At 38.4% G+C, this 12,482-nt stretch overlaps 1 protein-coding gene across 1 annotated transcript in view; it reads left to right on the top strand.

Moving 5' to 3' along the window:
• Positions 1-12,482, top strand: part of LOC120941318 (CUB and sushi domain-containing protein 3-like) — a 142,172-nt gene that overhangs the window by 81,097 nt on the left and 48,593 nt on the right. The window contains exons 7-10 of the mRNA XM_040354644.1: positions 6,612-6,730; positions 6,892-6,961; positions 7,666-7,782; positions 10,451-10,660. Coding sequence (XP_040210578.1) covers positions 6,612-6,730; positions 6,892-6,961; positions 7,666-7,782; positions 10,451-10,660 — 516 coding nt within the window. The remainder of the gene's footprint in view (positions 1-6,611; positions 6,731-6,891; positions 6,962-7,665; positions 7,783-10,450; positions 10,661-12,482) is intronic.

Genomic DNA, 12,482 nt, shown 5'->3' with positions numbered 1-12,482 from the left:
ATTAACTGTGTGCAAGTCTTAATGAAATAGGCTGCATGTGCATCTTTCATAATTAACATTTGGAAGCAGATATATTAGTAATACATTTCTAAACAATTTACATTTTTTCAGCCTCTCTCCTTTTTTTTATAAACAGCCAATATGAGTAAGATTAGTCAAAACGCGATACCTCTGCAAACCTTGAAATCCAAGCTTGATAAATAACATGGCCTTGCAACTTTTCTTAATTTCTTTTATCTGACATAAACTTTATTAGAGAGAAAGAGAAAAAATGTTCAGATGTCCTAATGACTTTAATGCAGCTGATAGTTTTGGCTTGAATTCACCTCGAAAAAATCTTGATTATTTAATTACAGTAATTAGTTTGCAGATTTTCAAGCAGCGTCAAAAAGAAGTTAATTAGAAAACATGAATAGATAATGTTCAGTGAACTCAAAACACCTGCTGTTTAGCAAATGAAATGTTGATCTATTAATGCTTCCTAGGCTTTAGAATTTGCTATTAACAATAATGACAGGTGCTTATATTATAAACCATTCAATGTATACTTAAAATAATCTTCAGAGGCCTATACATTAATATAAATAGTCATGTGATATATTATCTTTTCACTGAGTACACATCAAACGCAACCTCTCATTTTTCTTTCTTATAGTATAGTGAATTTATTGTTGTTATACTATACTTTGTTTAATTGACATCTTTTTAAAGATGCAGAACACCCAAGATAGTTTGTTCCATTGGCATAGAGTTTGGAAAAATTACATTCTTTGCATTACTGGATTGGCTTAGGGAGCTTTGCATAAAGAGGAAAAACACACACACACACACACACACACATAATATTTGTATAGTAGTCATCAGTATCCAAGTTTTGTAAGGAATTTGAGTCGGCAACCCGGTGTCGTCCAAATAAGGTAACTTTAACCTGCCTGGCGGTATTCCCGAGTCTGACTCGGGGTTAGATTTTCCTGCTGCGAGCGGTAACCCCGAGTCAGACTCGGGCTTGCCTCGCTAGATCCACAGGCACTGTTTACTTACCTTGTCCCTGGATCCAGCGATGCCACCGTGCTGTGTGAGCGAGCGGGACCTCGCTCGATTCACACAGCGTCCTCCTGTGCCGCCGATCTCCGTTCCCTGCGACGTTACGACGCACAGGGACGGAGAACGGCGCCAAATTCAAAAAAGTAAACAAACACATTACATACAGTATACTGTAATCTTATAGATTACAGTACTGTATGTAAAAAAAAACACACCCCCCTTGTCCCTAGTGGTCTGCCCAGTGTCCTGCATGTTATTTTATATAATAAAAACGTTTCTTTCTCTCTGCAAACTGTAGATTGTCCATAGCAACCAAAAGTGTCCCTTTATGTCAAAAATAGTTTTAGATCAGCTAAAAAACAGCGATAATAAATTATAATCACTTGCAGAATTGTGCGATAGCGATTTGTGGGGAAATTCGTCATAAAAAAAATAAAATAATGACAGCGACAATTCTGCAACTGAGCAAATTTCAGTGATTTTGATTTGATTACATTATTGAATAATTTTTATTATAATTATATTATTATGTGTTATAATTATTTATAATTATTTATTATATTATAATTTATAATTTTGTTTTTAAAAAAATGTCATACCCGGGATGCCTATTAGAATCTTGTTTGGTCAGATTTAAGTGAGTTATTTCTAAAAATTACAGGCCTACAATATAAAACGCCAAATTTCCTTGCAAATAATGGTACCGCTTTCAGCATGTTTTTTCTGAAAGAATCATACCGCCAGGGAGGTTAATTGGTTATATCGCGATATAGAATGCATTGACAATGTAGCCAAAAAAGTGGCCCTATTTCGGTGGCACAGAGTTGTCAGCCAAATTTTAGCCTCAATGGTGCTAAACTTATAGGTAAATAAAAAACAGAAATTTGGAAATTTTGTTATGTGATTTTTTTGTAATAAAACTTTTTTGGATGTAATTGGACGATCCTTAAATTTACATTAGCATGTTGAAGACACAGTGTACTCTCCTTAAAATTGTCCTGACACCCCCCCCCCTAATGCACAGCTATTCACTGGCAAGCTCAGTGTGCTGCTGCTTCTCCTCCCGCAGCTCTTATGCAACTGAGAACTGAGGGAATGTGATCATTTATACAAAAAGAAAAAAAGGTATTCGTATTGTTTTTTTTTTTTTTAATATATATATATATATATATATATATATATATATATATACACAAAAAAATTGCCTTTCATTTCTATTTTAAACTGAATGGGTTGTTTTATAAAGTGATCGTTTACCATCACTTTAAATTCGAATTAAATATTAAATGCAAACATATCCTGCCTTCAGCACAATTTCAATGTTACCTGTACAGAATAAGTATTTCATCGACTTTGTTTATTTGGTGCAGTTTAAAGAATATAATACTGTATAATTGTGCCATTTTAAGTGTATAACAGCAATGGATTTCGGAAAAAAAGCAACATATTATGAATAAACATATTTAGCGGCAAACTCAGGACAACCCTCAGCAAACTGACATTTCTGGATTATGTTTAAACCAGGTAGAAATGATAAAATGCTGCCATATGGAAACGTTTCCTAAATAAATCTGAGTGAATCCTATATTTTTTATTGTTGGGAGATATGGAGGTTGCAGTGTCTTGCAGGGACAATAGCCCCTCAGTGCCTTCCAGAATTATGCAGCTGGTCCTGGTACCTAAGCTGATAACAGGGACATAAATGCTGATAGGTGGACTGGAGTAATTTGTATGAATTCAATTAGTATTACCTGAAAACACAGAAAGGAATTTGTCAATGTCAGCGTACTATACAAAATTCCATTACTTTCAAATGGAAATCTTTTTCCATAGTAAATAGGATTGTGCTTCAGTTTAACCATCTCCAAGTCAACCCTTTTCAAATAAATCTTGCTGATCATGATTTGTGACTATAGGGAAGCATTGTCTGCTATGACTGCAGTTCTAAATTGTAAGTTCCTTGTGCCATATAATAACCAATATAAATCATTTAACATTATATGACATATGTCGTCTTTTAAAGGCATACAGCTAACTCCCCAGAACCTGATATTTCAGTTTATGTAGCTACTAGCAAGCTAAACCACATTATGGCTATATTTTTTCTTGGGTAAAGCAGGCCATACATTATGCAATTTTTTTTCCTTCCACCATGGGTGCAAAGAAAGAAAGGTGCTTGATTCCCCCATCAATGCAGTCAGTGGGGTGGATTCAGGTAGGGGCGCGCAAAACTGCGGCGGCGTAATGTATGACATTTACGTTATGCGGCCGCAAGTTTTACGGGCAAGTGCTTGATTCACAAAGCACTTGCCTGTAAAGTTGCGGCGGCGTTGCGTAAAAGGGGCCGGCGTAAGCGCACGTAATTCAAATGATCCCGTAGGGGCCGTGGATCATTTAAATTAGGCGCGTTCCCGCGCCGAACGTACTGCGCATGCGCCGTCCCTAAAATTTCCCAACGTGCATTGCGGTAAATGACGTCGCAAGGACGTCATTGGTTTCGACGTGAATGTAAATGGCGTCCAGCGCTATTCACGGACGACTTACGCAAACAACGTAAAATTTTGAAATTGCGACGCGGGAACGACGTCCATACTTAACATTGGCTGCGCCTCCTAATAGCAGGAGAAGCCTTACGGCAAAAACGACGTACGCAAACGACGTAAAAAACGACCGCCGGCCGCACGTATGTTTGTGAATCGGTGTAAGTATGCAATTTGCATACTCTACGCTGACAAATACGGGAGCGCCACCTAGCAGCCAGCGTCAGAATGCACCCTAAGATACGACAGCGTAAGAGACTTATGCCAGTCGTATCTTAGGCTACAGTCGGCGTATCTAGCTTTCTGAAAACAGAAAGTAGATACGCCGGCGCTACTTAGCAATTACGCGGCATATCTATGGATACGCCGGCGTAATTGCTCTCTGAATCCACCCCAGTGTTGAGGGGAGAATCACTCCTGCAGTGCTATTGTGTTCTGCGTGCGGAGCCTTCCCTGTCAGCAGAAGATAATGATTAGTCTTGCAGCCTGCAAGACTAATCATTCTGGAAAAACCAGACAGGCTGGTTGTACACTAGTTAAAGGGGTTGTAAAGTAAGGTGACCAGATTTTTTAAATGAAATCTGGGGACATATTTTTTTTTTACTAGTAATGGCGGCAATCAGCGACTTTCTGCCCGTCGCCCTCCGCCTCACAGCCGGTCAAGTGTTACTCTCCGGCCCCTGGCTACTACTGGGTGGGGCGAAGAGGAAGATCACTCCACCAGGGAAGGCAAGGAGATAATCAGAGACTAGGCAGAAGAACATGTGAGTGGAGCTGAACAGGCATGCACCCTAAACTGAAGAAATATTCCCTCCGTTCCGACCAGCACATGATGGAGAGTCAGGACACCCACTAACACACAGCTCCTTTCTCTATCTGCAACGTAGAGAGCGTCCTGACTCTCCTATAGTCTAAGGGAGGGGGCGAGCACAACACTCCACACCAGGGAGAAAGCCTTGCATTACTGTGTGGAGTTACAGACAGAAGAACAGGAAGTGAGGATTTCTCAGAAGAAATAAGGACATTTAAAAGCAAAATGGAAGGATGAGGTAAGTGAAGGAGGACTGCACTAAGGTAAAGGAAGCTATTTAGGAAATAAAAATTGTACCTTTACAACCCCTTTAATCTGTTCTGGACCGCCTACTGCATATATACTGTGGCACAGTGGCCCAACTGTGCAAAATCACACACAGGTACGTGATTAAGTGCACGTGGTTTTGGGTGCGCACACCACCGGAGCACCGCTCCCACTGTGATTGGACACAGCGGGAGCATATCAGTGGGTCAGGCGGCTGCGATGGCCACCACAAACCATCGAACATATTCACCAGCACACCGCATACTAGCTCATTATGAAATACTTACCTTAGAATGAGGCGTCAGTATCTCACCCGCTCCACACCGATGGAGCAGCCATTTTCCCTCTCAGTCTCTTCCGGGTACCACAACTCCGGCGCATGCGCGCGGGAGACTTCCTTCCGGCACGGTCCAGCGTCTACTGGACCTTTCAGCCGGCGAACTCAGAGCGCATGTGCCGCTAAAGTCAGTGGCTCATTGCAAGGGGAATATCTCCTAAACCGTACAGGTTTAGGAGATATTCTTTTTACCTACAGGTAAGCCTTATACGTCAAAGTGTAAAAATAGGGTATACAACCGCATTAAGTTTAGATACATTTTAATGTTTACGAGCCACCAATCTTCTCTACATTACAATGTATTTAGTGAAAATTAGGAAGGACTAGGGGAATCATAGTTTAAAAATGGTGTAATGACCTGTGGTGGTAATTCTTTTAGATTTAGTGTACTATAAGGATAGTCAAGGGTAGTCCTCAGTAAAGGATAGGATATGCCTTGAGATACATGGAGATGATCTCTGCTGCCACCTCAGAGTGTGAAGGTCAGTGGGAAGAATGGGCCAGATTCACGTAGCCCGGGCGCAGCGTAACGTAACCGATTTACGTTACACCGCCGCAAATTTTCTGTCTAAGTGCCCGATCCACAAAGCACTTACCTGGAAATTTGCGGCGGTGTATCGTAAATCCGTCCGGCGCAAGGCGGGCCAATTCAAATGGGGCGGGTACCATTTAAATTAGGCGCGCTCCCGTGCCGGACGTACCGCGCATGCTCCCGACGCAAATTTCCCGACGTGCTTTGCGCGAAATTACGACGCGCCAACGTTTTGTGAATCGCGACGTGAAAAAAAGACTTGCGCCGGGAAAAAGAAAAAATTCAAAAAAAATTCAAAAGCGACGCGGGAAAGACGGGTATACTTTTACATGGTGGAGTAATTTTCCGCTTTGTAAAAGGTGCCCTATCTTTGCGACGGCAAACTAACAATCGCGGCGACGTAATTTGCATATCCAACGCTGGCTTACGACGCAAACTCACCCCAGCGGCGGCCGCGGTACTGCATCCTAAGATCCGACAGTGTAAAACTATTACACCTGTCGGATCTTAGGGATATCTATGCGTAACTGATTCTATGAATCAGTCGCATAGATAGAAACAGGGATACGACGGCGTATCAGGAGCAACGCCGTCGTATCCCTTTTGTGAATCTGGCCCAATGTTCCCTACACTTGTGGTCATTGGGAAGAATTACTCCCTTACAGATAGCTACACAAATCAATGTTGTCAGTGGGAACTGAGAGGCAGAAACTGATCATTGCGCATGGAACCCCTAGCAGCCTCTGAAGGAACCTTAGGGTTTTATGGAACCCTGGCTGAGAAACCCTGATATAAAGTTTCATTCAACACTTAAGCCTACAGGAACATCAAGATGAGTACAAGTGACAAATGGGCAATGCAAAGCTACTGTATGATGAATTTTTAAGACATTGGCTTACAGTATGGTTGATTTATTTCTAAAGCATAGAAAAACTATGGCTTAATGCAAACAACTAAAATTACAATAACATCAGAGAACCAGAGAAGTACAGTCATGTATCTTTATCGGTTATTTGACATCAAACACTCATTGTGTAAATAAATATACATATTAAAATAGTTTTTTTATTTATATTTCAGCAATAGGTCTTGATTCATGTCCGGAGCCACAAATGCCCAGCAATGGAATAAAAGTTGGTGACAGATACATGGTTGGAGATGTAGTATCTTTCCACTGTGATCAAGGCTATTCTCTTCAGGTAATGACATCTTTCACCCACTTATAGCACTCGATCTACAGCTATTAGAGTTGGCATTGTAATGAATAGCTATATAATGGGTTTGCAATAACAGCAGTACAGTTCCAACAGCTCAAGTTAAAATAGTAAAAGTATTATAAATCTTTTTTTTCTTATTTTAGGGTCACTCTCACATCACATGTATGCCTGGCCCTGTACGAAGATGGAATTATCCTATTCCTATTTGCATTGGTAAGAACATACTTGCTGACATACTCGTTACTTTAAAACATGTATATATATATATATATATTTCTCACCAATATAATGCTGCATTGGCATATTATTTTTAAACTAACTTTATGCAGAAGTTTAGATGTTACAAGCTATTCTCCCTTAGCTGAAATAGCAGAATGAGGTCTTAATGAATGAAAAGTCAAGATCCTGTACAAAGGGATGTCATCATTTGTGTGTGCCTAAAGGTTCATTAAAATGAGCAGTGAGCTGCTTTTTTTTAAACATGATTCACTTTTTTGGTTTCCGTCAGAAGCTATATCAGCTTTTAAAGGAAAGCTGAAGGTTGTGGGTCACTATTAGCTTGTTTTTATTAATTTTTAGTTTCAATTCCTTTATTGAGTTTTAATAAACATACAAAATTAAATTAAAACCATAAAACCATTAAAACCATATTAAGTGTGAACGATGGCTGCTAAAAAAGTGAACACCTGCTCGTGCATGCACCCCAATGCTTGTTCCTACCACTGCTTTGTCTGAAAACCAGCATCATTAGTCTATTGAGTTTCTGTTATATGTTTCTGGAAAGCATTTCCAGAGGCAGAGAAAGTCCTGTATGGCCCACTGTTTATCTATAAAAATAAATAAAGCCAAAGGTAACACAATCTCTACAAACTAACATATTGTCTTGAGAATGTTGACTATACATTTATCTCTTCCAGCACAATGTGGTGGTGCTATGTCCGATTTCAGTGGAGTGATACTCAGTCCTGGATTTCCTGGAAACTACCCAAGCAGCTTAGATTGCACATGGACAATCAAACTCCCCATTGGCTTCGGTGAGTATTTGTTACTATGAATACTGGTAATATGTGTAGATTCAGCTTTGCCTTGTTTAAAGCCTAGTATTTTTTTCTTAAATCAGCACAAGGAACAGCACTTACTTTTAATGCAAAGTATTCCTTGTGCTGCTGACTGGTAAGTTGTAATCCAAAATCATGTGCCTCCGCACATTCTTAGACATAATCTTCTGGTGCTGCAGGAGTTAATATGAATGCTGGACTTGTCACAGACACTTGTGAAGATTGCAAACCATATCCATCATTTTCACCCCCCCCCCCCATTCATAGACACTACAGGATGGGCCATTTATATGGATCCACCTGGGTGGGCCATTTATATGGATACACCTTAATAAAATGGGAATGGTTGGTGATATTAACTTCCTGTTTGTGGCACATTAGTATATGTAAGGGGGAAACTTTTCAAGATGGGTGGTGACCATGGCGGCCATTTTGAAGTCGGCCATTTTGAATCCAACTTTTGTTTTTGGTGTATCCATATAAATGGCCCACCCTGTACTATAGCCTTCATAAAACAAAATCACTCTATGAATAGAGAAAAGGTGAATCAATGAAAGGTCCAGAACATGTTTTGCTTCTTCAAATAAGGAACAGCCCATAATGCAGTGCATAACCTTCTCCCTGATCAGTCATATAATCTGAAGGAAAATATAACTTAGCCTCCTCACTATAAAAGTGTGAGCTCATAGCATCCATATTGTCAGTGGGTGTTAAAATTGTTTGGAGTTGTTGTTAGAGATGAAAATTCTCTATAGGGAGAGATACTGTGTTATAGGGTATTTTATTTTATTTTGGCATTGGTACCTGTCCCCATGGCAGTGCCTAGCTTTCCATATATTTTTTGACAGCTTGTTTTATTAGTCCTACAAATGACCAGAAGTAAAAAACACAATTAATTCCATAGAATTCCAAAGTTCAAAAACTTTGAACATTATGCAACACTCATGAAACTGTTTGCGAACCAACCCCGGGCAAATATGATCATTCTTACTTGCTAGCAGCCTTATTTTTCAGAAATTAGTTTCTATCCTAGACTTGAATTGTTCTTCAACCCTTTCACTGCCAAATACATGTCATGGCATTAAAAGGGGGAGCTTGTTTTACATTTTATCTCCAGGCTTCTACTTGCAGGGGACGTGAGAAATTGGGGTTTATTTACTAAAGCTGGAGAGTGCAAAATAAGGCTCACTTCTACATAGTAATCAATCAGCTTCCATGTTTTATTGCCAAAGCCTTTTTGAACAAGCTTAAAGCGGAAGTAAACCCATCCCATCTATCCACATTCTGGAAATGTAACACTCCCATTGGTTGTGCTCTCAACCAAACTGTCAAACCATCCAATGGCTTGTGAGTAAACTGATCACATGTGCAGCATCATGATCATGGCAGATGTAGATTAAACATAGGCAAATATGGCAGCTTGGCTGAAAAAATAGGGGGGTTTACTTATATTTTAAGTTAGAATCTGTTTTCTATGCAGAAGTGAGCCTGATTTTTCACCGTCCAGCTTTAGTAAATAGACACTATAAGCAGCAATATAAACCTAATGCCTTGTACAGACAGACTTTTTCCATCGGAAATTCCTACTGTGTGTGAATTCCATCAGAGTTTAAATATAGAACATGTTCTATTTTACTCTGATGGAATTCCGTCGGAATTCTGATGTGCTTTTGGCCGGGCAAAAGCCTGATCGTGTGTACGGGGCATGAGTTATGTTTCTTTTTTTAAAGATTAATTTTATTTCATTGGAAAGTTTTATACAGTACAGTATAGAACATGACATTTTTTGACATTGACACAGAATATGTGTTTTTTAATAATGCAGTAAACAAGGAAAAATATGAGACAAAAAAGAATGTAGCTTAGTAATTTGCTAATAATACGATACATACACGGATGTTGTCTGAATAGATCCCTTAGTTTTTTCTTTAACCCTTACCTAGTCTTTTGTCTACTGAATTGGTGCTATGGCACAATATATCAGGTTGGCCATTTTCCTGATATACATTTTAATCTCCAAAGCAGACTCATTGCTGATGAAGGGAGTTCCAATGCCTGAAATGTGTCGGGCTGTATTGCACTATACTGTATTAATAGAGAATAAAACATCAACTGTGATCAAGATTTGCATGTTTATCTAATTAGAATTTTGTGCTGTCCCCCCCCATGCAGTGCCATGTTTGCCACCCCAATTCCTTTTTCAATTTAAACCTGATGCACTCTAGCAAAAACTAATCTTGTGAATAATCCAGATGGCCCCATCTGTGCTAGAAAAAAGAAAGAAAGTGAGTCTCTCCTCTCCTTTTTCAGCAATCTGTTTAATCAGATTTCCAGAGCTATAAAGGTTTTCATCACAACAGTAGTGGGTTTTGCCATTTGCTGAGTGCAACTGGTAATTACATAATTCCACATACAATATTTCATGTCTGTCTGAAAGAAATATGTATTTATTTATTTATTTTTTCTCCAAAAAATATAAAAAATGTATTCCCTTTAAAGTTGAATACACATGAAATAAATCAAAAGGTCCACCATGTTTACAAAACAGCAGAAGCCCAATAAACAGTTTGAAGCGTACTTTGCAGCTGTTGTTTTAATTAAACGTATCGTTAAGTAATGTAGCGTACGTGATTTATCTTTTCAGGTGTGCATCTGCAGTTTGTCAATTTCTCTACGGAAACAATACACGATTACCTGGAAGTACGGAGCGGCTCTGCAGACATTGGCTCAGTAATTGGCAGGTTAAGCGGCCCTCAGGTCCCTGCTTCCCTGTTCAGCACAACCCATGAGACCAGCTTGTATTTCCATAGTGATTATTCACAGAACAAGCAGGGATTTCACATCATTTATCAAGGTGAGCAACACACTTTGCTATTCTAATGCAATCAATAAAAAGTTTTTAAAATGTGCATTTTCAAACTTTTGAGCACAGCAGTGTGTCTATTTATAAATGACTGTGAAGCTGGCAAACAAACTACTTGGGTGAGCATTTGTGTAAAGAAGCAGGAGTATGGGAGAATGTAATAATTCTGCAATAAATCATTATATTTTAGCATCTCACTGAGTGGTCTCACAGTTTTGAGCTCCCCTCTACTTGGTGACAATTTTATTTTGAAGCAATGTATGAAATAAGTTTTGACATAAAAAAAATGAGAGACATAGCTGATGTAATTGCCATTCTATTTCAAGTTTCTATGATAAAGGAGCCTATTTTGTTTATTTAATATTTTGAGTTTATACGTTTTTATACATTATTTTGTTTTACAAATAAAATTTAGTATATGAAAAAAGATTTCTAGACCACCATGAGTTCTCAAAAAGGAGAACATACAGTAGTAGAAGCAACTTGCTTTCAGGTTTGCTTTGTCTAATTGAAACCTCCAGTGGTATGAGAAGTTCTTTAAATTGTGTATGTAAATTTAAGTTTTATCTTTTGAGTTTTGTAAATAACAGGCTGTTATAACAAAGTAGCTAAAGAAACAGAGGAAATCATGTAAAAAAAAACAAGATTTCCATCTGTTGATTGGATAAAAGACCATATTATATTATATGTATTTTTTTCATATTTATCTGACTAAAAACATTGACCATGACTATCATAAATAACAAAAGACAATAAACCCCTTTACATTCCCATTATTGATCACAGACAGAATGATATTTTGCTCAGGACAGAACAATGCTATAAGAAGGCTAGAACACAAGTATTTATTGTAAGCTCTTTTACCAATTATTTGGCAGTGAGAGGGGCAATCTAAACAATCCATCCAAGCTGAACTAAAATATGCTGCAAAAAAATGCATATCTTATTAATAAATAAGTACATGTGATATTAAATATACCAACCTCAAAACTGACTTCTTCACACTAACTTTGCCAGCACCATGCTTTCAATTTTTTTTCCCTGTCACTCCGGGACCCATGTCATTTTACTTTTGTTGTATTTCTTTTTTCTTGTGGCGACCTGCATATGACACATGAGAGATAATCAAATTCTAGCATTGTGCATCCAATTTCAGGAATTTTATATAATGTTTTATAAGGGTTTTATAAGCTCTTTAGTTGGCACACTTGAGTCTCTAAAACTGTCCCTACATTGATCAAAGATCAACAAGGGCTGGCCGAATTTGGATCAGTGTTTAACCTCTCCTGGTTTGGCTTCTGTTGAAGGACGTGTCTAAATGAAAAAAATCTAACCATGTGTGGCTAGCCTAAAGTGGGGTACACACTATAAGAAAATCGTGTGAACTTTCATCCGTTTTTTCATGATGTTTCCCAGCAAATTGGAACCGATTAAAAAAGAAAATTTGTACAAAAATTCTTACATATATTCTCGTACGACAAAGGCTTTTTTTGTTGTTTATTGTTTCTGATCAGGCACAGTCTTTCTTTTTTTGATTTTTCTTGTATGAAAATCTTCCGAAAACGGTACTCATTAAATGAAAATCGTTTTGTTCTGTTACCATATGAGAAAAATGTGTCCCTTCAGGATTTTTTGTATGAAGAATCGGCCGCCAAAAGTCTTAGGAAAATTGTGCAAAAATTCTTTGGACGAAAATGTTTGCCTGATTTTCTTATAGTGTGTACGAGCCTTGAGTGAAGGAGGAATTACTTTCTATGTTAGCTTGGCGCTCAGACCTGTTCTTTGAAGTATCCTAAAGATGTTCAGAATTATC

Source organism: Rana temporaria, chromosome 5 (genome assembly GCF_905171775.1).
Source record: "Rana temporaria chromosome 5, aRanTem1.1, whole genome shotgun sequence".
NCBI lineage: Eukaryota > Metazoa > Chordata > Amphibia > Anura > Ranidae > Rana > Rana temporaria.
Note: the sequence above shows the minus strand (reverse complement) of the source record. Positions and strands in the feature narration are given on the sequence as shown.